Genomic DNA, 24,712 nt, shown 5'->3' on the forward strand with positions numbered 1-24,712 from the left:
TGACCTTTCAGTCCACAGGCTGACTCTCCATCCACCGAGCCAAACCGGTTTCGGCTAGACATTAACTTTTAAGATATATTTTGGCATGAATGGGAGTAGACTTGGTAGTATAATTTGAGCTTCAAACTTTTTGTCACAGTTTTTGGTAAGTCTGTTCTCTTCCGACCCGCCCCCTCCCCCCGCAATGGGATGCACTGTGACAGCTCGCCTGAGAGAATTTGTGTGTCTTCCATCAAGGATTAAGCATCCTTTCACACTTATATTCAGCTCTCAGGGATGCTTTCTTGAACATTCATTTAACTGGTGTTAGTACTGGGTACACTTCCCTTGTTTGGTGTGATTCAGTTGTGTAAAGAAAATGTCAACAGAAAACAAACTTTTGATCTCTAAATGGTTTAAATTATTCTAAAGTGTGTATATTGTATCATATTTGAAAGGTACATACATGTTTTTTAAGTAATTAGTCTGGACTGTTTTTTGATTAGCTAGCAGGTGCCTATACATTGTAGGACACAGTAAGTATTTTAGGAATTTTATTTATTTATTTATTTATTTATTTATTTTTAGGAATTTTAAATAAAATGTTTTTGAAGTGAAATTAAAAAAAAAAAAGTACCCCTGTTTCTTGCCCTGAATTCTGTTATACGGAATGATACAGAATTACCCCTAACATACATCTCAAAAACATTATTCAGAACTACCCCACACCCTAACATACATCTCAAATTGTGTGGTGTGAAAAGGGATCATGTGCCAGGCACACATGTGGAGACAATGAAGTTCTGGAAAATCTATTTTCATTTGGGCTCAAGGCAGTGATTTACAGTTATTAACATAATTTTTTTAGAAATTTTGAATGCCAATAATGGCCATAATAGGAGGAAGGAAACTAATAATAGTGGTTACAAATTATTTACTGAGCACGTTTTGTATGCCAGATCATGTGCTTGATGCTTTATATATTACTGTTTAATCCTCACAATAACACCGAAGGTAGGTATTATCTTCTTAAAGCTGAGACTATTGAAAATGGTAAAAACTAGACAAGAATCTAGATCTGACTTTTTACTCATTTTGTCAAAAGGGTACTTCATTGAAAAGTTACTGTCTTGGCTGAAACCGGTTTGGCTCAGCGATAGAGCGTTGGTCTGTGGACTGAAAGGTCCCAAGTTCTGTTCCGGTCAAGGGCATGTACATTGGTTGCGGGCACATCCTCGGTAGGGGGTGTGCAGGAGGCAGCTGGTCGATGTTTCTCTCTCATCGACGTTTCTAGCTCTCTATCCCTCTTCCTTCCTCTCTGTGGAAAATCAATAAAATATATTAAAAAAAGAAAAAGAAAAATTACTGTCTCTCCTTTTATCTGCCACATTTATCTTTATGAATTTGTTTACAGTAATCTGAGGATCTCTGGAATGGTAATGCTACTACTACAAACGTTACATAGTCCTTAACTGTGTACCAGGTAGCTCTCTCCGTATGTCCTCAAAAGTATGTGGACTAGCCACTATTTTTTTTTTTTTTAAAGATGAGGAAATTGAGGCATAGCAATAAGTAATCTGAACCATATAATACCTTAAGTGTTTCTTTTTAATGCTCAGGCAGATACATGTAGGATAACTTTATGTCTACCACCTAATGTCTTATATCAGTGTTTTATGGAAACAGTTACATAGTCCTAATCATCGTTAACTCTTACTTAGAGCTTCTACATTCCAACTCCCCATTCCAACATTAAAACATCTCACATACTAACCCTCAGCACAATACTAGGAGGTAGATACTCTCATTCGGGAGACGCTTTCATTGTTTTCAAAGTGCACTGGGCCTCTAGTTGAAGTATAATTGACTTCAAAATTAGACTCTGTCTTTCTCCATTCTAAATCATCATTCCCAACCTACTGTCTCCCTGTAATATACCTCTTGTATATGATGGGAACAACATGATGTGAGAGTCAGTTTTACCTTGCCCGGCCTCTTATTCTGTGGCCTTATACTTCTTCATCTTGTAATTTCTTCATCTTTTAAAAGTGGGGAGAGCACCTTCCTTATAGGGGTGTGTTGAAACGTTATTGAAATAACAGTTCTACCATACTAGGAAGTACACAGTAAATAATAGCTATTATGTGCCCTCTGGCTCCCCTCTGCTTTGGCTCTCACAAAATTATATTACAAAGATCCGTTTGTCTGCTAATACCCTTCCCTAGACAATAAACTCCTTGAGGACAGGGACCATGCCATATTTATTTTTGCATCCCTGATGCTTGGCACATAGTGGGACCCTCTTAATGAATGTTATTGAACTACATTCGTTTGGAAAGCCATCTGGAGCCTTTTTTCTTAGTGATCCCATTGCCTGAAGATTTTGGATACCCTTAATCACTGGACGTGTTATTCAAGGGCTCCGGGGTAGGGGATGTGATGTGTGGAGAGTCAGGTGAGGAAGCAGGGGAAGCCTGTATCTACTCTGCTCCGTGCCTGTGTGTATGTGTGGAGGTGTCTTGGCTTTTTATATATGAATGTCAGGGTGTGTATTTAACGATTAAACCTTATTTGGGTTAATTGTTACATTGCTTCTGAAGACAAGGAAGAAGAGAAGGACTTTCCACCAAAAAAGTTGTTTTGAACATATAAAAATAACACTAATTATAGTTGATGATTAATGCCATTAATACTTTCATATTATACTTTTAATCATATATTTATCTGTCCATCCTATCCATCTATCGACCAAGTCATAATGTCAAAATGCTATTATATTTGAAGAGTTTGAGCTATATAATTTGTGTTTATTTTGGGTCAGTTTTACTTTATATAATAGATCATTTTTAGGAATTAATTATAACTAATTTAGAATGTTCTGAAAACATTTGTATATCAGATACAAATAAATCTGCTTTCTCTGTCTCTAGTTCCAAAAGATGAGTCGTGGATATTCAGAAAACAACAATTTCCTGAACAATAACAGTCAAATGGTGTTGGACATGCTCCTTTATCCATTAATCGGAATTGATCAGAACATCAACTGGGAAACTGTGGCAAGGCTTGTTCCTGGGTTAACACCCAAAGAGGTAAATAACAGTCCCACAGATATCTCCTGAAAAAAAATTAGAAAAAGTGATCAATTTCAAGGAACGACTACAAAAAAATAATTATGGAAAAGTATCTTCAAATAGTAGACAAGGATATATTTTCTTATTTTTTAATTTTAAAACTCCCAGTCCAGTCGGTGTGACTCAATGGTTGAGTGTTGATTCATGAACCAGGAGATCACTGGTTTGATTCCAGGTCAGGGCACGGGCCTACGTTGTAGGCTCGATCCCCAGTAGGGGGTGTGTAGGAGGCAGCCAATCGATGTTTCTCTCATCAATGTTTCCATCTCTCTATCCCTCTCCCTTCCTCTCTCTCTAAAAATAAATATAAGCATAATTAAAAAAAAAACAAAAAAAACCCCTCCCAGACCTGCATTTTCTTCCTTTTGTATTATTACAGTGTGCAAAAAGGTTTGAGGAACTGAAGAGCAGTGGAAGCTCTCCTGTTGACAACCGGTATAGTCCCCTAATGGCTGGAGAAAGTCCTGTTGAAACTTTAGCCACATATATCAAGTCCTCACTTCTTGACACACACGGAGAATTTCAGGAGGCTTCAATTGATCAGGATGCAGTTTCCAAAACAGGTAAGATTTTAAAACAAAATGCAGTGTTCCTCCTTATGATAATTCTGCAAATTATTATGTATTCCAACCATCTTTTCTTTATTTATATAAAGGTTAATATAAACATTAATAGAAAAATTTATGCATTTTTGTCTTCCTAAATTTTAGAAATTTTCTTTGCTATATTTGAAAAAATTGTAAAGTTAATATGCAGATCAAATATTATTACCGAAAAAATTTACTATACAAAAATTTACTACTCCAAGTTATATCATAAATATTAAAGGGATTTATTAGGCTAAAGGTTTTTTTCCCCTCCCTCAGAGAATTTTGCTTGTCTCTTGTGTTATCTTTTTTACAGCTATCTATTCTTGGTTACAGTCAATGATAGTTTAAAATGACACAGTGGCAGGATGGAAGAGATCTTTTTCCACAATTGCTTTGGAAATAATAACTGGTTTTAGAAATCCTCATAGTATAGGGAACTATTTTAATCTCAGCAACAGCAGTCAGAGTATTGATGTGAAAATTTACTTTAGGAAGGGAAATTTATATTGTTGGCTTTTGAGCATTTGACCCTATTTATATACACCATATCAGTATTTTTTAAATCTTCAGTGTAACATTGGCAATTTATTATCTCTTTTTTGGACTGTTTCTTACATAAACCTTTGGAATATTAAGGGAAATGCCACCTCTAACTAGCCTTGGAAGCCATGCATTTATGGTATAACCATTCAATAAGTAAAAATCCATTCTGAGTTGGAAATGCTAACTTCCCCCCTTTGTTTTTGTATGTGTTTGTTTCTGTATTTAAGGAAGACATAGTATAGCTTCCACAAGGAATTGTTCTTCAGAAAGTGAAAGTTGTACTACTCGTAATGGTGGAGAAAAGACAGAAGAATCTGAAGGGTAGGAGGCTGGTTCTTTGCTAGATAAGTTTAATATGAGTATCAACTTTACATTATAAAATACATGACTAGTGGTGATTATATACATTAGTTACCATAATATAGGAAATATCACAATTGCTGAAACAGTTGAAATTAGTTAATGTGTTGAACTATAACTGTTTGATAGCTAAACATATGCTTATTTGTGTTATTTATAAATTGGGCTAGTTTTTTCATTTTAAAAATTTATTTTCATTTTGTAAATATTAGAAATGACATCTATTAACCTAAAACTTTGAAAAGTAAATTTTAAATCTAAAGGAAAAGTCAGTCATTAGTTCTCCAGTTTTATTAAAGAAACTGGGTATGTATTTTAGAATAACATGTTTGAATATAATTATTTATTATAGAAACCTTTAAAAATTAGAATATATCTTTCAGTATATTACAAGTTATTTTTAAACCTCCCTATTTTTTTTTTTCTTTTACTAATTGTAGACAGAGGAAGGGGATGGGGGGAGAAACATCGATTGGTTGCCCAGGTGAACTGGGGATCAAACATGCAACCTGGGTATGTACCCTGACCTGGAATCAAACCTGCCACCTTTTTTAAAAATATATATATATTTTACTGATATTTTTGCAGAGAGAAAGGGAGAGGGATAGAGAGCTAGAAACATTGATGAGAGAGAAACATGGACCAGCTGCCTCCTGCACACCTCCTACCGGGGATATGTCCGAAACCAGTGTACATACAGTAATCTGGATCGAAATTAAACCTAGGACCTTTCAGTACGCAGACCAACACTCTATCCACTGAGCCAAACCATTTTCAGCAAACCTACTACCTTTTGGTGTATGTAATGCTCCAACCAACTGAACTATACCAGCCAGGGCTGTATTGCAAGTTTTGATACTTTTGTATTGTTTTATATATTTTATATACAGTCAAACTGCACATATTTTAAGTGTTCACCTTGATGAGTTTTAACAAATGGGCTCACCATGTAACCATGACCTAAATGAAGATATAGAATATTTACATTGTCTCTAAAACTTCTTTTGTGTATTTTCAGTTTAGATAGTTCTTTTTATAACAATTTTATTGCTATATAATTCACATACCATAACATTTACCCTTTTGAAAACATCTTGGAGATGGATGGTAGTGATAATTGCAACAATGTGAATGTACTTAATGCCACTGAACTGTACTCCTAAAATGGCAAATTTTATGTTATGTATATTTTACCACAATAAAATAAAATTACCCTTTGAAAGTGATTTTTAGTTTATTTACATAGAATTTTTACATAGAATTTTTAACTGATAGGTTTGTATCACAAAAATTTTATCAGATAATTTTAGATAGTGGTCCAAAAAGCCACAGAAACTTTATACTTCATTATACCAGCCATTACCTGTTTATATTTTGACCATAATTTGTTTGGAAGAACAAAATTTTCAGAGAGTTTTTTAAATTATTTTGATTTGGACAAGAGTGTTGATTAATAACCTTTTTTCGGGTACCCCAATTTTATTTCAAATGCAATTATTTACTTATTTATTTTTATTTTTCAATTACAGTTGACATTCAGTAATGTCAAATTTTATATTTGTTTGAGGTATAGAGCATAGTGGTGATTTTTTATATTTAGAAATTTATGAAGTTCCATTAAACACTCATCCAGTTCATATTGTAGGACAGTGTATCTCTTCTTTTTTAATCTCTTCCTTTTGTAATGGCATGAAGGCAATTGTGGATCACACTGTTTCTTTTTGAGGTAATATAAATTCAAGGGATAATAAATTCAAGGAGTATATAATTTTCAAAGCAATCATTCTGATTTATCATCTAAACTTATTCTCAAATTATTAAAAAATATGTAAATAAGCAATTGTAGTCTTAAGAATTCTTTTAACTATATTTACTAATTTATATTTATTGAATGCCTGACAAACTTTCTTTTTTAAAAAAAAAAAGTTTTTATTGTTATTGTTTTTAAATATATTTTTATTGATTTCAGAGAGGAAAGGAGAGGAAGAGAGAGAAAGAAACATCAATGATGAGAATCATCGATTGGATGCCTCCTACACACCACACGCCCCCTGGGAATCCGTCCCACAACCCAGGCTTTGTGCCTGGACTGGAAAAAAGTGTGACCTGCTGGTTCATGAGTTGACACTCAACCACAGAGCCACACCAACCAAGCCTAACAAACTTTTTTTGCTGTTAAAAATAAGTTGCCATGCTAATTTTTTGATTTTTTAGTGAATAGTTTTAACTGTTTTTTTCTACGTATTACTAGTAAGGAAATTTTAATATTTAGCTTTATCACTTTCCAACACCCATAGCCATGTAAAAGTATGTTTTATGCTCATCACAAGAATTAGAATGTATTACTTAATTTTTCTTCGTGAATTGGTACTATTTTTTAATTTTTCATAATTTACTTATACCTTGTAAATAACAAATTTCAACCCGCCCTAACCCATTTGGCTCAGTGGATAGAGCATCAGCCTGTGGACTGAAGGTCCCAGATTAGATTCTGGTCAAGGGCATGTACCTTGGTTGCAGGCACATCCACAGTAGAGGTTGTGCAGGAGGCAGCTGATCTATGTTTCTCTCTCATCGATGTTTCTAACTCTATTCCTTTCCCTTCCTCTCTGTAAAAAATCAATAAAATATGTTTAAAATAATAATAATAATAATAATAATAATAAATTTAAACCCTGTAAATTATTATTCTATTTTTATTTGTCTAATTAAGTGAGTAGTTTTACTAAAATTATTCATAATCTTAGATATAGATAAGATTAGCAAGACACTTAAATCCTATAAAACTGATTTGTGGTCAAATCTTCAAAAACATCTTGTCCTCATACTTCTAGTAAATGTTAATATTCTTGGTTCCTCTTCTGAAATTCTAATAATTTTATTTCTGTGAATCATTTTTTATGAAGGCCAAATATGGTGATCCATGTGTGTGATGAAGCAAAAAATTTAAAAGAAGATTTTATTTGCCCACGAGACCTTTTGATATCAGAAATGAAGTACTTTGCTGAATATTTATCTATGGATGCCCAACGCTGGGAAGAGGTGGACATTTCAGTTCACTGTGACGTTCAAATTTTCAACTGGTTGATAAAATATGTTAAAAGGAACACTAAGGAGAATAAAGATTGTGAGATGCCAATTTTAGGTAAAAGACAATCTATTACTTACTTTGTAGTTAAGTTTGTGTGTCACCTGGTAGTTGCTTCAGGCCAAACATGAAATGTGGATAATTGCTTGAACATTAGCATTTATATTCAAATTAGTAATTGCCCTTTAGAAAACATACCTCATATTTTTTAGTAAATTATGATGAACTAGAGGTCTGGTGCACAAAATTCGTGCACATGGGGGTGGTCCCTTAGCCCGGTCTGCACCCTCTCACAGTCTGGGATCCCTGGGGGGATGTCCAACTGACAGCTTAGTGCTGTCATGGAGGAGGGAGAGGCTCCCACCACAGCCGCTGTGCTCCCAGCTCTGAGCCTGGCTTCTGGCTGAGTGGCCCTCCCCCTGTGGGAGTGCACTGACCACCTGGGGGCAGCTCCTGCACTGAACATCTGCCCCCTGTACAATCAGTACATGTCATAGTAACCAGTTCTACTGTGTGGCCGATTTGCATATTAGCCTTTTATTATATAGGATGTATGGCGAATAAACAGGTCTCTGCATAGCAGTTCCCACTGTATGGTACATGAACCACTAGTGCTCTAGACTCTACAGCCAAAGGATCCTTTAGAGCAGTGTTTCCCAAACTTTCGACATATGTGTACCCCTTCTATAATTTTCGTAACACTGGGTACCCCTCGCACTCATGAGAACGTAGAATTAGGCGCAGCTAAGCACGGTGCAGTGCATATCCCCACCAAACTCCGGTGCAACACGTACCCCCACCAAACTCTTCCTGTACCCCTGGGGGTACGCGTACCACACTTTGGGAAACACTGCTTTAGAGGATCCAAAAGGTCAAGACAATTTGCATAATAAAATCAAGATGTTATTTGTTTTTATGTGTTGACATTTGTGCAGGTGGTCAGATGTAAAACTGTTGCAACTTTAGCACATATCAAGGCCAGTGCACAAACTGTACTAGTGGTCTCTGTATTCTTCAGCACCATGAACTAACAGTTAAAAGGGGGGGGGGGGATCCAGGTTCACCTAAGAATGTCCTTGATGAAGTAGTAAAAATTACTAATTTTATTACATTTTGAGCCTTGAGTATACTTCTTTTTAATATTCTGTGAGAAGTACATGGGAAGTGTACTTCTGCCACACACTGAAGTATGATGGTTGTCTAGAGCCATGGTCAGCAAACTGCGGCTCACGAGCCACATGCGGCTCTTTGGCTCTTGGAGTGTGGCTCTTCCACAAAATACCACAGTCTGGACAAGTCTATTTTGAAGAATTGGCGTTAGAAGAAGTTTAAGTATAAAAAAATTTGGCTCTCAAAAGAAATTTCAATCGTTGTACTGTTGATATTTGGCTCTGTTGACTAATGAGTTTGCCGACCACTGGTCTAGAGGAAAAGCACTTATGCAGTTGTTTGAGTTGCAGTCTAACCTAGTTGCTTTTTTAAAAATTAAAAACTGTGTTTATTTGAGAGAATGACTGACAGACAAATTATGGTTACTCAGACTTAGGCATTTGGCAGATATTGTTTTGAAAATGAATTAAGCCCTAGCTGATTTGGCTCAGTGGATAGTGCATCAGTCTGCAGACCGAAGGGTCCCAGGTTCAATTCCCGCCAAGGGCATGTATCTCAGTTGCCGGCTCTTCGGGCCAGCCCCTGGTCAGGAGGCAACCAATTGATGTGTTTTTCTCACATCCATATTTCTCTCTGTTTTTCCCTCCCTTTTCCACTCTCCCTAAAAAATCAATGAAAAAATATCCTTGGGTAAGGATTAACAACAACAAAAAAAATCCAAAAATTAAATGAGCTGATCAAAGAAAAGGAAACAACTGCTAGTATTTGTTGCCAATGATAAAATTCAAGCTTTCAAGTGAGAATTAAAGTTTGGAAAACTTTTATGTACTTTTACATGCTTGACAGCTTCTTAATATTTAAAGACTTTTCTGATGAGACTTGCCATATTAACAAATGTGATCTTTTAATATATTGTACAATGAAATGGTTCAACATTCCATCTGCACCAATGTTTTCCTTGACTAATACATGATGTTAAAAATCGTGAATGGAGTTAAAGAGTCAAAGCACAAGATAAATCAGTGGATTTTAAGGTAATAGAATGGAAAAATCATTCACTGATATGATTTCAGATCCCATTGCAACTAACCTTAAAAAAGTACCATTTGTCAAGTTTTAATATAACATCAAAAAAGATTACTCATATATTGAATGTAGAACCAGATATGATAATCCAGCTGTCTTCTATTAAGTGAGACATTGAAGAAATTTGCAAAATATGTCAATGTTATTCTCACTAGGTTTTTTTTGTTTGTATATTTTCATTTTGGAAAATATAGTAGTAGTTATTTTTTATAAAAATATGTGACTATGTAATGAATTTATTTTTTAAGTAAATTAATAATTTTTTCTGTTTTAATCTTTAATATGGTAAATACTCAGATAACCCATATAAACAAAAGCTCTTTAGGAATCTGTTTTTCAGATTACAAAGGGATCTTGAGAGCAAAAGTTTGAGAACCACTATTCTAGATGATAAGAGAAATAATTACTAAGTAATCTTTCATTGGGCATAGTTTTATATAGGAAATCTCACTAGTGGTTTAAAAAAGTCTTTCTGAGCACTAAAATTGCTATTTACAGCAGTACAAAAATATTTTGTTTTTAAATATACATTTTTGTTGATTTTATTAAGGAAGGGAAAGGTAGAAGGAGAAACATCAATGATGAGAGAAAATCATTGCTCGGCCACCTCACCCACACCCACTCTGGGGATCATGTTAGCAATCCAGACATGTGCCCTGACCTGGGAATCAAACCGTGACCTCCCAGTTCATAGGTCATGCTCAACTACTGAGCCACATTGGCCAGCACCAAAATATTTCTAACCTCTTATTAGTAAATGAATCTATACTGATAGTATAAAAGTTTTCTGTGGAAGTTTATAATTTGTATTTTAATTACCAGATTTAATGGAAAACATTTCTAGTGATCCTTAAAAATTATAGGATTGCTAAATCAAAAAATTTCAGCCAATCAGAGTCCAGAGATACTAGACCATGCAGATGATATGTATGTGTGAAGTAAAAATCAAAATATGTACAGAGAAAAAAGCTATTGCTTGATCCTGCATATTTATGTGGATGGTAAAGGTAAAAATAGAGCAAAACTAGTCACTGTAATCTTTGACCTTAAAAATATGACTAGAAATGTAAACTTTTACACACACAATCTTTATTCTAATCTGGAAAACTACCAAAATACTTAATTAACTGGAATGGATCATAGTATAATTTCCTGAGGAACTCTTTCACCAGCTCCTTCCTTTCTTCATTGCTATCTGAGAATCTTTAATCTAGAGTTGTTACTTAAGAAAAGATAGAGATTACTTATTTTAATCATTGTTTGTATAGTTCTTTAGTTGGATTGTCTTAGTACTATAATGGTAAACATCAGATTTTTCTTTTTCTTAACTATACTTCATAGGAGATGACTTAGGTTTACTGAAACAGTAGCATCAGATGGCATCCCGTCTCCCCGGCTCCACTCAGTCTGCCTTTAGGAAGGAACTTGAGCATTTCTGCAGAAGTAAATTTTGTCTTGTCTTTCAGAATCTTTTTCATTAAGTACAAGAGCTCTCAATCATTTAAAAAAATTTTTTTCTCACTCTTTTTGTGTGATGAATTATATTCTCAATTTCAATTATCTTTTTCCCTGATTTAGTTAAGGAGAAATTTGCATATATTGTGTCTTTAACTGCAGTCCTCTTACTTGATATGCATCTAATTCCAGGGCAAATTTACTGGGCATTTTCTTTATACCCTAAGTTTGAACATTGCATTTTCTTTCTTTCACATATGTAAGCCATAGTAAGATAACTTTTGTTCTTATTAGAGTATCATCCTCTTTTAAGGTGAGAAGGAGCCTTTTCTCAGGAATTTGAGGTACAAGTAAAAAGGAGAATTTAAATGTTTGTTTTTGTGTTTTTTTTAAGAGCCAGGAAATGTCATTTCAATTCTTATTTCTTCAGAGTTCTTGAAAATGGATTCATTGGTAAGTATTAATAAAAGATCTATGCTCTTCTGTCCACCCATACTTGATTTAATATTTAACTTGATTTTTCCTTTAAGTTAGAAAATTCTAAGGCATCTTTCTGAAGTAATTGTTAATTCAAGAGTGTGATTCCATTAGAATAAACTGCTCATGTTTAAAGGGGTGAAGGCTGTTATATATCATTTGTATATCATACCTATAAAGCAAACAATTTATCCTCAAGGAGTAGCTCTCTGTTGTATTAGATTAAACAAAACAGAATTAATTTTAACAAAGAGTTTGCTCTAAAATCAAGTTAAATGAAAATTAATTGGAATATATTTGTTTCACTATTTAAGTAGTTCCTTTAAGCATGTTTTGCTAATTTGTGTCTTTCATTTATAGTTCAGCAAATTAAGAACCAATAACCAACTATTAAATACTATAATATTGTATGTGTAAATCAGATGCTCATTCACTCTATTGTTTAAGAGTAGTTGATGAAACATAAAAGCATATGTACATAATCATATCAAGTTTTAACATGAAATATACTTGTGTGTTTTTTCTTGTTAATGAATTTATCATTCAAATGTTTTTATATATTATGGTTTTCCTTTAAATAAATATTTACTTTTAGACCCCAAGAAGATTACACAGGGCAGAACACTCCTTTGCTATGCTCACAGATGTGAAATTTGTTTATTTGATTGTTTGAGGTTTTACTAAATTTTCTAGTTTTTTGTATTCCTTAGTCCTCCCCTAGTCAGTTATTGGTATTAATTGCTTCAGGAAAGGGTTACAGAAAAGAAAGGAAAAAAAAAACACCAGAAATTAAAAGGATCCTTAACATTTGAATTCTGAAATCTAAGCCCTAAAGGACATTTTTCTTCCATAAGCAAAATATTAGCCAGTGCTAGTTTTCCCTGGAACCCAAGTCCACCTCAAAAAGTAAATTTTCAGCCCTAATCGGTTTGGCTCACTGGATAGAGCATCAGCCTGTGGACTGAAGGGTCCTGGGTTTGATTCCAATCAATGGCATATACCTTAGTTGCAGGCACATCCCCAGTAGGAAGTGTGCAGGAGGCAGCTGATTGATGTTTCTCTCTCATCATCCATGTTTCTAACACTCTATCCCTCTCCCTTCCTCTCTGAAAAAAAATCAATGAAATAAATATTTTTTAAAAAGTAAATTTTCATAAATGATTTAATATAAAAAAGTAAATAAATATACCTCATGTTGGAGAAAGAGGAAGAGAGCAAGCACAACACAACTGAGAAAACCCTGAATTAACTGAAATTATGTTTCTACTACTCAGAGAAATGGAAACTTAAAATTGTTATCTAAGTTCAGTGATAAGAAGTCACATATCCTATATACTTGAGTTTGTGGACTGAGATTTATACCTGCCATAGCTATGAAAGATGCTCATTGCATTACTTTATTAAATATTTTAAGAAGGTGGAAAATGATTATTCTAGCTATGGATATATGTTTGTACACATTGGACCACTTTGGAACAGTGTGGATAACCCAAATAAGCAAAACCCAGGTAGTATGTAGCAATACATGGATAAGACTTTTAATGAATTTTACCTTTGAAAGGTATTGATATTACGTTATCCTTTATGCTGCTATTTTCAACATTCATTTTTTATTCTATGTTTTTTAGGTTGAACAATGTATTGAGTATTGCCACAAAAATATGAATGCCATAGTAGCTACGCCATGCAACATGAACTGTATTAATGCAAATCTTATTACACGTATAGCTGATCTGTTCACACACAATGAGGTTGATGACTTAAAAGACAAGAAAGATAAGTTTAGGAGGTAATTTTTAATTTTATTTTATTATTTTTAATATATTTTTATTGATTTCAGAGAGGAGGGGAGAGGGAGATCGAAACATCAATGATCAGAATCATTGATTGGCTGCCTCCTGCATGCCCCCCACAGGGACTGAACCTGCAACCTGGGCATGTGCCCTTGGCCAGAATCGAACCTGGGACCCTTCAGTCCATAGGCCAATGCTCTATCCACTGAGCCAAACCAGCTAGGGCTAATTTTTTTTTTAATATTTTGGAAAAAATATATTATTTCTATTTCATTTTAGTAAAATAGTCTGTTTTTAAATTACATTTAAAAATCTATTTCCATTTTATTTTAAATGAAGTAAAATTTACCCAGAGCCCAAGGTAAATATTAGTAATTAAATTATTTTGTATAATATATATATGAGCTTACTGTGGCAGTGAATTATGTAATTATTAAGACTGGCCTTAGTATAAAGGGGAAGAGTGGGATGAGGAGGGGTCAGCAGTAGTCATTGGCAGCAGAGGAGTGGCATTATCTGATTTGTTAAAAAGATCATTTTGTTTTTTATGTGGCGAATAGACTATCTAATAAAGGGGAAATATGCTAATTGACCGTCATGCCATTGCAAAGGTGGCAATGCACATGACCAATAAGGGGATATGCTAATTGACTGTTCCACCCTCAAAGATGGCAGCACCCACAGGCTATAAGGAGGGTGTATGCTAATTGACTGCCATGCCCTCAAAGACGGTGGTGCCCACAACCACAAGATGGCAGCACCCAGTCCCGTCAGCCCTGTTGGGGCAACAAGTGTGTGGCAAGGTCAGACCTATCCCCAGGCGTGCATGCCCCCTCAGAGTTAGAAACATTGATGAGAGAGAATCATCGATCACCTGCCTCTTGCACAGCCCCTACTGGGGATGTGCCCACAACCAAGGTACATAACCTTGACCAGAATCAAACCTGGGACCCTTCAGTCCATAGGCTGATGTTCTATCCACTGAGCCAAACCGGTTTCGGCCAGATGTATTTTTACAGTATATTTTTATTAAGTTCAATGATGAGAGAGAATCATTGATCGGCTGCCTCCTTCACATCCTCTACTGGAGATGGAGTGGAGCCTCAAACCTGGGCATGTGCCCTGACCTGGGAATCCAGCTTTGACCTCCTGGTTCATAGGTTGATGCTTAGCCACTGAGCCACGTGGTCTGAGCCATAAATATTTTTTTTAAGGAGAGAATTATGTTTATTTGCTAACCAGGTTGATTCATTAGAGTGGGAGGAATTGATAATGTAAGGATTGATCCAAGTGTTTAATCATTAAGGAAAATGAGACAAAGGGGGATTATCTAAAAGCTAAATACTTAAAAATAGGATCAGGTTCCTAAATCTGGATCTGGACTTTAATAGCAGCTCTTACATAAGGGAAAATGAAGATAGAATGGTATACTTGGAATAAACGGCAGTTAATTTAATTAGAAAATTCAGTCGTATTATACATATTAATAAAGTATTAATATTTATTGAATGCTTAATGCTATGTCTGGCACTCTAAAAACATGTCATTTATCCCTCCTAAAAACTTAGAAGTTTGGAATTATTAATCCCATTTTATGGATGAGAAAACAAGGTTCAGAAGAGTTAAGTTGCTAAAGATGACACCCTTCGCTCCCAAGGAGGGTGTCTGAGCACTGCAGTTCAATGATGGGCAGTACTGGGCTGTGTCCAGTCCTGAGAAGGACCCCCTCAGCTTTGGCCACCTGTCCCGCTTGAGGATGGTGTTGGACCTCAAAGTGGACCTTCTATGCTGTGGAGGACCTGCACCCATCTCTGCACATTCCGGGTCAGCTTCCTAGAGCGTGTGTTCCCTCTTTTCTCTCTCTGCTCCGCTGGCCTTGAGAGACATTGCCCGGCCTCCAGAGGGAGCCGATCAGTCAAGGGTTGAAGGATACAAAGATGATTGCATATTCAGTTTTAAAGGCAATTATAAGTATATTTTCGGGTAATTAGTATATTTTTAAGTTGTTTTTTTTTAAATATATTTTATTGATTTTGTACAGAGAGGAAGGGAGAGAGATACAGAGTCAGAAACATCGATGAGAAAGAATCATCGACCAGCTGCCTCTTGCACACCCCCCACTGGGGATATGCCTGCAACCAAGGTACATGCCCTTTACCGGAATCGAACCCGGGACCCTTCAGTCCCCAAGCCGATGCTCTATCCATTGAGCCAAACCGGTTTCGGCTATTTTTAAGTTTTAAAAGAATAAAAAATGGTTGTGTATTTATCACTATTGATACTGAGTGATTGGTAGACCTAGAATTGTTAAATTTCCAAAATCTTTAATCTTGAATATTACCGTAACAAAAGACTAAAAGAGAGGTAGATATTCGTCAGTCTTATTTTTCTTATGAAAATAGATTCTTGATCAAGCAGTTCTTATTAGGAGAATTAATTTATAAATTCCCAAAGAGAATGAATCTAAGGATTTCTTAATCTTATTTCTACATGTGCAGATAGGTCAGCATTTGTTTTTGTTACTATGAAGTAACTTTAGTAAAATAAATAAAGGAAATTAACTGGGTCATTTATTGTTAATAGTAAACTGTTTTGTAAGAAGATTGAGAGACTATTTGATCCTGAATACTTGAACCCAGATTCTCGGAATACTGCAGCCACACTATACAGGTATGGTGGCATGTTTTTCTTTGGTAGGCTGTATGATACAGCTAAAATCTTTAGTTTACTATATTTACATTTTCCTTCTTGTATGTTTTTGTATCAATTTTTGTTATAGATGCTGTTTGTGTAAGAAACTTTTAACAAAAGAAACAGAAAGAAGAATTTCTTGCATTCCTGGAAAAATCAATGTGGATCGACATGGAAATATTGTGTATATTCACATAAGGTGTAGTGAAAATACAATACAGTTTTTCAAATGTGAATTACTAGTATATTTATAGAAGCATAACTCTTCCTATAAGGAATAGAATATATTTTCTGCATGTGATCCAACTTTGATTTAGAGCAGTGGTTCCCAAAGGCGGGCAATTTTTTGAAAAACATATTTTATTGATTTTTTTACAGAGAGGAAGGGAGAAGAATAGAGAGTTAGAAACATAGATGAGAGAGAAACATCGATCAGCTGCCTCTTGCATACCTCCTACTGAGGATGTGCCTGCAACCAAGGTACATGCCCTTGACTGGAATCGAACCTGGGACCTTTCAGTCCGCAGGCTGATGCTCTCTCCACTGAGCCAAACTGGTTAGAGCATGGGGGGGGGGGACAATTTGATTTTTGAGGGGAGTAATTTGAGAATGAGTTTTTAACTAGGAATTTTTTGCATTTCTTATTGTTATAGGGGCCTCATATACAGTATGTAAATATAGTGACATATTTATGCATTTCAGTTATCATATGTTTTGAAACTTTATTTGCTATTTTTTCATATCACTTCACATTACTTTTTTTTTTTTAACAATTTCTTAGTGATTTCTTCCTCAGTACTTCAGCTGTCCTTTTGTTCTTTTATTTTTCTCTTTCATGGATGCCATGTTCTTTGGAAGCTTGTTTAGGGCCTTTTAGGCTTCCTCTGGATGAAGAGGAGTTCACTTTTTGAAGGATAAAAATTATATGTCACAGGGTGGACATCAGGATTTTAGAGATGCTTAGGTGGGGATGGCCAAAAAAAGGTTGGGAACCACTGATTTAGAGAGATGCTATTTCCAAAACAAAATAGTTTTAAAGGCTATGTCTTATTAAGTGGGTAAATATATTTTTAAGTTTTAAAAGAGTAAAAATGGTTGTGATTTTGATCAGTACCATTACAATTATTTCTTTTCACTAACAGATTTAGTTGTCTATATAAATGTTACTTTGAATTTGACAAGAGAACCAAATATACTTACAGGTGAATTTTTGTAAATGAGGAAAATTGTCTTTGAAATTGAATATTCCATAACCTGTGTATTCTTCATACTTTGTCGATATCCCATTAATACATAGTTCTTTTTTATTCCCCTTTAAGTTCAAAACCAGTAAACATTCTGAGTTGGAGGGAGAGTGTTGTTAAATGGTATGTCTCAAGAAAGCAAAAACTTTCACATATATCCTACTCCTAGGATTTAACACAAAGAGTAATATTGGATTTGTGAAAGCACTTCATAAGGACATTTATTGCTATGTTGTTTAAATTTTAAAAGAGAAACACCCAAATGATTAAACAAACTAAAATATCTATACAATAATGTATATAAAGCACAGCTAATCAATTCTTAATGTGCAGCCTTTGAGAATAATGTTGTAAAGGAATATATACTTACATCTAAAGTTGTTAGTGGTAAATTAAGTGAAAAGAACAGGTTATAAAACAAAACTAGAAACATGCTCACAAAATGTTAACAGTGTTACCGTTGAGTGATGGTATTAGGGATGGTTTTAATTTTCTTAGTGTTTGTTCTTTTTTCTACATTAAAAATGTGCACCACTTTTACTAAAGAAAACAAAACTACAAATGTTAGATTTCATAGTTTAAACATTAAAACGGAAGAATAGAACACACATTTGACCTTAATGTGAATAGCACAGTCAAACCAAAATGTTTCATTTTTCTCTCCATATAATAATCAGAGAATCTTTCTTAGTTATTGTAAGCACCTGGAATTTTAAATTTTTTTTGTCTTGAGACTTGATTCATATTTTTAAAATTATGTTCATTCTGGCCCTAGCCAGTTTTGCTCAGTGGATAGAGCATCAGCCTGTGGACTGAGGTCCCAGATTCGATGGGTCCTGGTCAGGGCTCATGCAGGAGGCAACCAATCAGTGTGTTTCTCTCACATCAAAATTTCTCTATCGGACCAAACCAGAGACGGGCGGACCTGCATTACCACCATTTGTCCACCAACCAGATCTGAAATATCATGGCTGGCATGTACACATAAGGAACTATCTGGCATTGAAATTGGGACTCAAAAGAACTGTTGGCCCAGATAGGAACTCACTACAGACTGATTCATTTGCCTCTCAGCATGACCATTATGGCTTGTTGCAGTTTAGATCCTTACAAGGGTATTTCTTGGATCACATGATCTCACACATCTAGAGGAAATATTGAACAACATAAACAGACCCAGAGAAAGAGAACCAGCAATCAGACTGTCAAACCTCAGAGGGAAAGTAAGGGTGGGGGTAAAGGGAAGAGATCAACCAAAGGACTTGTGTGCAAACATATGGGCCTAGCCAGTGGCCATGGATAACGGGGGTTGGGGGGTAGGGGCATATCTAGGGAGGGGTTTAGGATGGGAATGGGGGAATAAGGACAATTATGTGAGACCATAATCAATAAAAATAAAAAATTTTTAAAAATGTAAAAAAAAAATATCTTTCCCTCACTCTTCCACTCTCTAAAAATCCATGGAAAAATATCCTCAGGTGAAGATTAAAAAAACAAACAAATTATGTCCATTCAGCCCTGGCCAGTGTTGGCAGGGTGCATGCGGGAGGCAACCGATCAGTGTGTCTCTCCCTTTCTTTCTCTCTCTCTCTCTCCTTTCCTCCCTCTTCCTTTCTTCCTCGCTCCCTCTCTCTCTCTCCATACCTTTCTCTAATATCACTTTTAAATTATTTTTTAAATTATTTCCATTCTGATACCAATAACTTATGTATTCTATATATTTTCTGACAGTGGTAACTGTGAAGAAAATTGGTAACTTCAACATCCATTTTTGTTTCATTCAAAGTATTTTCCAGCAAGTCAGCTTTTGAAGACATTTTTAAAAATTGTTTTTAACTTAAAACAGATGTGCTTATGTAATTACATGCAATAACATGATGTCATTTTGTTATTTGTTGAATTAAGGACAAAAAATATCAAAAGTCTGAAAAGATTAAGGGACTTGGGGGGAAAAATAGGAACTTGAGTTACATATGACCATAGCAATTAGGATTTTAAGCCTTTGCTATTTTTAAAAGTATATTTTTTATTGATTTCAGAAAGGAAGGGAGAGGGAGAGGTAGAAACAGCAATAATGAGAGCAAATCATTGATCGGCTGTCTCCTGCACTCTCCACACTGGGGATTGAGTCTGCAACCCAGGCATGTGCCCCTGACCAGGAATCAAAACATGGCCTCCTGATTCATAGGTCAATGCTCAACCACTGAGCCATTCCAGCCAGATGCCTTTGCTATTTTTAAAGTTATCTTAACATAAAGCTGTTTTTTACCAAGACCTGATTGTATATTACTATATTATTCAATTACTAAAAAATACCACTTGAGAATAATATAAACACATTAATGAAATGTTTAGAATCACCCATAATTAACAACTTATTATATAATATGTACAATTAGAATAAAGCAACATATGTCAAAGTCTCAAATGTTACCCTACTCAAACTGTATTTAACTTATAATCCTTTATGTAGCATAGCAAAATAATTTGGCATTCAACCATTCATACCTTTTCCTGTTATCCACAGAAAAATAAAGCATAAATAGACTCCCAAATGATATTTTATCTACTATTCAGTCCATTCTACAACCATCAGTTAGGGAATATTCTTGGATATAAGCCACAAATTTAGAAATATTTGCTCTAAACAATTGTTAATATTGATTTATTATAAAATAACATAACAATTGATGCTCTTTCACCAGAGATAAGTCTTGGGATGTTCATGAGTATTTGAATAGTCTTTTTGAAGAATTAAAATCTTGGAGAGATGTATATTGGCGCTTGTGGGGAACAGTCAACTGGCTAACTTGTTCAAGGTGTTTTCAGGTGAGTTTTTAAAAATATATCTTGCTCTGCAAACATTGAGAGGAGGTTCTTTTGCTATATGTTATTTAATTAGTATGTTTGGATGTGTTTTGACAATATCTAACATTTTTTAAAGAAATTAGTGGCAAAAGTGGTTCTGTTAAACATTGCTTACATCTGACTTAATTTCTCTTACTATGTTTCTTCTTTATTTTCATTGTTTGTTTTTTTTGTTTTGTTTTGTTTTTAAATATATTTTATTGATTTTATACAGAGAGGAAGGGAGAGAGATAGTTAGAAACATCGATGAGAGTCATTGATCAGCTGCCTCTTGCACACCCCCTACTGGGGATATGCCCGCAACCAAGGTACAAGGTACATGCCCTTGACCGGAATCGAACCCGGGACCCTTCAGTCCCCAAGCCGACACTCTATCCATTGAGCCAAACTGGTCCCGGCTTTATTTTCATTGTTGAAACAATCAGTGACTTGCTGAATTTTTAGAAAACCAACAGGTTACAAGTGACCAAATGCATTTTTCCAATTATTTCCAGCTAAACTGTTTCTCCTTTGGCCCATATATTTCTTTTTCACTTAAACTTATTTAAGTTAATCCTTTCCTTTCTTTAATATCACTTTGCTTTCTCGAAGCTTATCTTAGTAACATTTTCATGAGCACATACTAATGTGCCAAACACTCTTCCTTACCAGGTGAAGAGTTCTGAACTGGGCTGTCACCTTTATTTTCATTTAAAAGTCAAATATCAAATATCAACGGTAGCCTATACATTTCTTTAGAAACACCTTTGCAGATAGGATGCGACTGATATTTGTCCTTCTTGTTATAACAGCTGTGTTCCCAAAAAGGTTTTATTTTTAAGAAATGAAGTCTGTAATAAAAGCAGAAGAAAGCTTGCTATGTGAAGATACCTATAATAAATCCTTTTATAGAATAAATAGATCTTTATAGGTTGCAACCATTCTCAATTAGGCTATGTATAAATTCAGAGTGTTCTACATAAATTTTTTTATATATATTTGTATTGATTTCAGAGAGGGAAGGAGAGGGGGAGAGAGAGAGAGAAAGATCAGTGATGAGAGAGTCATTGATCGGCTGCCTCCTGCAAACCCCCTTCTGGAGATTGAGCCCGCAATCTGGGCACATGCCCTTGGCTGGAATTGAACCTGGGACCTTTCAGTCCACAGGACGACACTCTATCCTCTGAGCCAAACTGGCCAGGGCTACATGAAAATTTTTATGACTCCCTAATGTCTCCCTGCCCCAAGTAATTTTCCTCTCACTCGAGTAATGATTTTAAGTAGAGTGAAGGAAAAGCTGCTTATTAAACCCTTCATGGAGAGATTTCTCAAACTGTATATGTTTATATCCAATAGACTCCCTCTGTTCCCTCAATTTTTAAAAATTGGATTTATTGCCCTAATCGATTTGGCTCAGTGGATAGAGTGTCAGCCTGCAGACTAAATGGTTCCAGATTTGATTCCAGTCAAGGGCATGTATCTTGGTTGTGGACACATCCCCAGTGGGGAACGTGCAGGAGGCAGCCAATCAATGATTCTCTCTCATCGATGTTTCTAACTCTCTCTCTCTCTCTCTTCCTCTCTGTAAAAAATCAATAAAATATATTTTAAAAAATATGCAAAGAATAATCAAGGCAAATTTTTATTTTCGTATTTTCACTAGAAACTTTTTATATGATTGGCTAATTGTAAAATTAGATATACATCGCTGAAACCAGTTTGGCTCAGTGGATAGAGTGTTGGTCTGCAGACTGAAAGGTCCCAGGTTCGATTTCAGTCAAGGGCATGTACCTTGGTTGCGGGCACATCCCCACAGGGGGTTGTGCAGGAGGCACCTGATCTGTGTTTCTCTCTCATCGATATTTCTAACTCTCTATCCCTCTCTCTTCCTCTCTGAAAAAAAAAAAAAAAAAATCAATGAAATATATTTTTCAAAATTAGATATACATCAAGATCAATGAATTCATCTGAATTTTGAGTAAAGTGTTCTTGGTTTTTCTTTTTAATAACTTTATTTAGATATAATTGTGTGCCATAAAATTTATTCATTTTAAGTATACAGTTTAGTAAATTTAGAGTTGTGTAACCATCCCCACCATCCAATTTTAGTACATCCCCTTGACCCCCAAAAGATTGCTTGTGTCTTTGTACTGCCACTCCTCAATCTTATCTCCAGCCTCAGGCAACCACAAATCTACTTTGTGTCTCCAGAGATTTGCCACTTCAGTACTTTTTATGTAAAGGGAACATGCAATATGTGGTCTTGAGTAAAGTATTTTTGAGATGTAAATTTCAATGTGTGAATAATAATTGATTTTATATTTTTTCTTTTATCCAGGTTTTCCTCTGCACAGAATTTTCACATTGTCAGTATCACTCAGAAGCAGTGGTTTATCCTGCAGCCAGTTCACTTAGTACTGTGGGCACTGGAATTTATCCCTGCTGTAATCAGAAGGTCCTTCGGTTTGATCCTACCCAGCTTATAAAGGTAAAGGTGAAGGATTGACAGTATTATGATACAGTATTGCAATGAGCATCCTTGCACATGCATCTTGGTACAATACATGGGTATTGCCATAGGTTGGAGTCCTTGGTCATTAACACTTTTGAAAATCTTATGTAATTAAATTTCATGAGTGCTGAAAGGAACCTAAAGCTCTTTCTCATCATCCTCCATACAACAAATACAGAGTGGGGCTAAAGTAAGTTTACAGTTTTTGTATGAAAAATAATACAATAATTAATAAGTAACAATACAAGATTAAACTCTGTATTTCCCATATTCACGACTCTACACCTACTTTCAGCTTTCCCCGTCTCCCACATTTATAAAGTCTGTGAGAGACAAAGAGTGGTGTATAAAATGAGATTGTTTCTGTCTTAATGGAGATTTACAGTTCAGGTAATAATATCAAAAGGGGGAAAAGCACACAAAGAAATGTTGGAACAAGTATTCAGAGTTATAAATGTCTAATAGACTGGTCTTACTGGCCATCGAAGCCAAGAAATGCCTTCTTAAGGAGTTGGTATTTCGTTGACGAAGGGAAAGAGCCCTCCAGTCAAAACAGCAAGTCCAAAAGGAGCACAGTGACTAAGAGATTGGAAGAAAGCATGCTTGCTACAGAAAACATGACAGTTCAAGACAAGGCTGGAGATGCTGGAGATGTCAGGCCATGGACGGACAGGACCTCATAGGCCATGTTTGAGTTTTTATCTTCATTTCAAGTTTTTTAAAATATCAGTTGTGGTGTGGAGAATGGCTTGAAGAATAGTCATTGGAAATAGGATCAAGTTAAAGTTATTACATAGCCTTAGAGAATGATGATGGTAACTTGGACTTAAGAGTAGTGGCAATGAAGAGAAATAGTTGAATTCAGTATTTGGGACATAAAACTGATTGATGGATTGTATCATAGAAGGAGAAGGATGACTCAGTTCCATGCTTGTGCTACTTGATAGATGGTGATATTATTCACTGAAGAGGAAACAACAGAAGGGAATTAGGTTTGGAAAGAAGCTCACACGTTCTGTTTTGGACAATTTTTGAATGTGAGATGCTCTGAGGTAACCAGGCAAAGAGTATTAAATATATGGGTTTGCCTTCTTTACAGCAGCGGTTCTCAACCTGTGGGTCTTAGCAGGGTTGCCTAAGACCATCAGAAAACAGATATTTATATTATGATTCATTAACAGTAGCAAACTTGCATTTACGAAGTAGCAACGAAAATAATTTTATGGTTTTGGGTCACCACAATACGAGGAACTGTATTACGGGGTCGCAGCATTAGAAAGGTTGAGAACCACTGATGTAAAAGAATGTTCGTAATAGTATTATTTGTAATAGCTCCAAACTGGAAAAAAACAAAACAAAACAAAAAAAACATTTATCAACTGTAGAATAAATAAATGTGTGTATCTACCTAATAAAAGAGTAACATGCTAACTGACCATACCTTTGTGATGCCCACCAGCCAATCAGGAGTATGTATGCAAATTAACCCAACAAAGATGGTGGGTCTATTTGCATACACAAGTGCTAGCGGCTGGGGGCGGGGCAGGGCAGGACTCTTGCATCGCCACCATGGCAACGACACTGGCATCCTGCATCACCCCAGCTGCTCTGGGCCTCTGGGCAGCGTGGGAAGGCAGGAAGGCAGCTCTGGGCTGGAGTGAAGGCGCTGCCGGCAGCTAGGGGAAGGAAGGCCCATTCATGCACGAATCTCCGTGCATCAGGGTTTTAGTATTCTTATAAAGGAATACTGTACATTAAAGCAAATGTTAGTTACATGCAATAACATGGTTGAATTATAAAAACATG

General features: G+C 35.4%; 1 protein-coding gene across 5 annotated transcripts in view; it reads left to right on the forward strand.

The window, feature by feature from the left end:
• Positions 1 to 24,712, forward strand: part of SANBR (SANT and BTB domain regulator of CSR) — a 42,546-nt gene that overhangs the window by 1,093 nt on the left and 16,741 nt on the right. For 2 of the 5 annotated variants that reach the window (XM_045580772.1, XM_036435453.2), the window contains 10 exons: positions 2,910 to 3,068; positions 3,490 to 3,673; positions 4,471 to 4,564; positions 7,510 to 7,748; positions 11,737 to 11,795; positions 13,448 to 13,608; positions 16,196 to 16,282; positions 16,392 to 16,502; positions 20,253 to 20,376; positions 22,733 to 22,882. In XM_045580772.1, the coding sequence (XP_045436728.1) occupies positions 2,919 to 3,068; positions 3,490 to 3,673; positions 4,471 to 4,564; positions 7,510 to 7,748; positions 11,737 to 11,795; positions 13,448 to 13,608; positions 16,196 to 16,282; positions 16,392 to 16,502; positions 20,253 to 20,376; positions 22,733 to 22,882 (1,359 nt within the window). In that variant the 5' untranslated portion in view covers positions 2,910 to 2,918. Of the gene's footprint in view, positions 1 to 2,909; positions 3,069 to 3,489; positions 3,674 to 4,470; positions 4,565 to 7,509; positions 7,749 to 11,736; positions 11,796 to 13,447; positions 13,609 to 16,195; positions 16,283 to 16,391; positions 16,503 to 20,252; positions 20,377 to 22,732; positions 22,883 to 24,712 lie in introns of those variants that run through there. The other 3 variants (XM_045580773.1, XM_045580775.1, XM_045580774.1) reach the window with 3 other exon arrangements.

This window comes from Pipistrellus kuhlii, unplaced genomic scaffold, assembly GCF_014108245.1.
Source record: "Pipistrellus kuhlii isolate mPipKuh1 unplaced genomic scaffold, mPipKuh1.p scaffold_m20_p_13, whole genome shotgun sequence".
Lineage (NCBI taxonomy): Eukaryota > Metazoa > Chordata > Mammalia > Chiroptera > Vespertilionidae > Pipistrellus > Pipistrellus kuhlii.